At 58.8% G+C, this 1030-nt stretch overlaps 1 protein-coding gene across 1 annotated transcript in view; it reads left to right on the forward strand.

Annotated features, from left to right (window-relative positions):
• CAMSAP2 (calmodulin regulated spectrin associated protein family member 2) overlaps nucleotides 1-547 on the forward strand; it is a 29877-nt gene extending 29330 nt beyond the window's left edge. The window contains 1 exon segment of the mRNA XM_015568448.1: nucleotides 201-547. Coding sequence (XP_015423934.1) covers nucleotides 201-506 — 306 coding nt within the window. The 3' untranslated portion in view covers nucleotides 507-547.
• Nucleotides 548-1030: the final 483 nt, after the last annotated feature.

A 1030-nucleotide genomic window follows, 5' to 3' on the forward strand; every position in this document is an offset into this window, starting at 1 on the left:
TCAGCCAGCAGCGCCTCAGCCTAACGTGGTGGCACCGTCTTGCTCTTGTAACAGGCGTGTGCTCTGGCTTTTAAGAATTTATGTTTGATTAAACGTCATCACCTTTGATTAGAAACGCCCTGCAGTTACTCAGCGGCGTGTGCGGGCGCTCACCGTGTCGGTGCGGGCGATCACCGTGTCGTGTGTGGCTTGTTCTGCAGGAAATGGAGAAGTCGGATGCCAACAACTTCCTGATCCTGTTCCGGGACTCGGGCTGCCAGTTCCGGTCTCTGTACACGTACTGTCCGGAGACGGAGGACATCGCCAAGCTGACCGGGATCGGCCCCAAGTCCATCAGCAAGAAGATGATCGAGGGCCTTTACAAGTACAACTCCGACAGGAAGCAGTTCAGCCACATTCCCGCGAAGACGCTGTCGGCCAGCGTGGACGCCATCACCATCCACAGCCACCTGTGGCAGAGCAAGCGGCCCGTGACGCCCAAGAAGCTGCTGCCCACGAAGGCGTAGGGTCGGGGTTCGCTCCGGGACGTTCGTAGCACGGAGCCGGCCTCACACTGTTGGACTGAAGGGGAAGACGGCGAGGGTACAGAATATGGGTTTATCTGTTGCTTTTTTAACACTTTCCACGTATGTGCTTGTCCTCATGTTTATTTTGATGCCTTTCTCTCCGTGGGGTTTATTCCGAGGTCCCTGTGTTTTGTTTCCCGTGGGGATCACGGAGGGAGGTGGCCGCGCAGGCCGCACGCCTTCCTGTGACACGCGGGGCCCTGGTGTTGGTCTGACGGGACTTCGTGTTTCCCGGTGTCCGAGCGTCGGAGCCGCAGTACGCGTGCCGCCCCTGTTTCTCACTCACTAGTATTAACGGCCTCGGCTCGCGGGGGCGTGGGAGCTGCCGGGGTTCGCGGAGCCCCCGGAGCTCAGCCAAGAGCACGTTGCGGGTTAATCAGTGTTGTCTGCTTCCCGCCCGAGGGCCGGTCGCCTGAGCTGGGGCGGGAGTGCCTCTTTTCCTCATTTTATTTATAACTGACATC

Source organism: Myotis davidii, unplaced genomic scaffold, assembly GCF_000327345.1.
Source record: "Myotis davidii unplaced genomic scaffold, ASM32734v1 scaffold685, whole genome shotgun sequence".
Lineage (NCBI taxonomy): Eukaryota > Metazoa > Chordata > Mammalia > Chiroptera > Vespertilionidae > Myotis > Myotis davidii.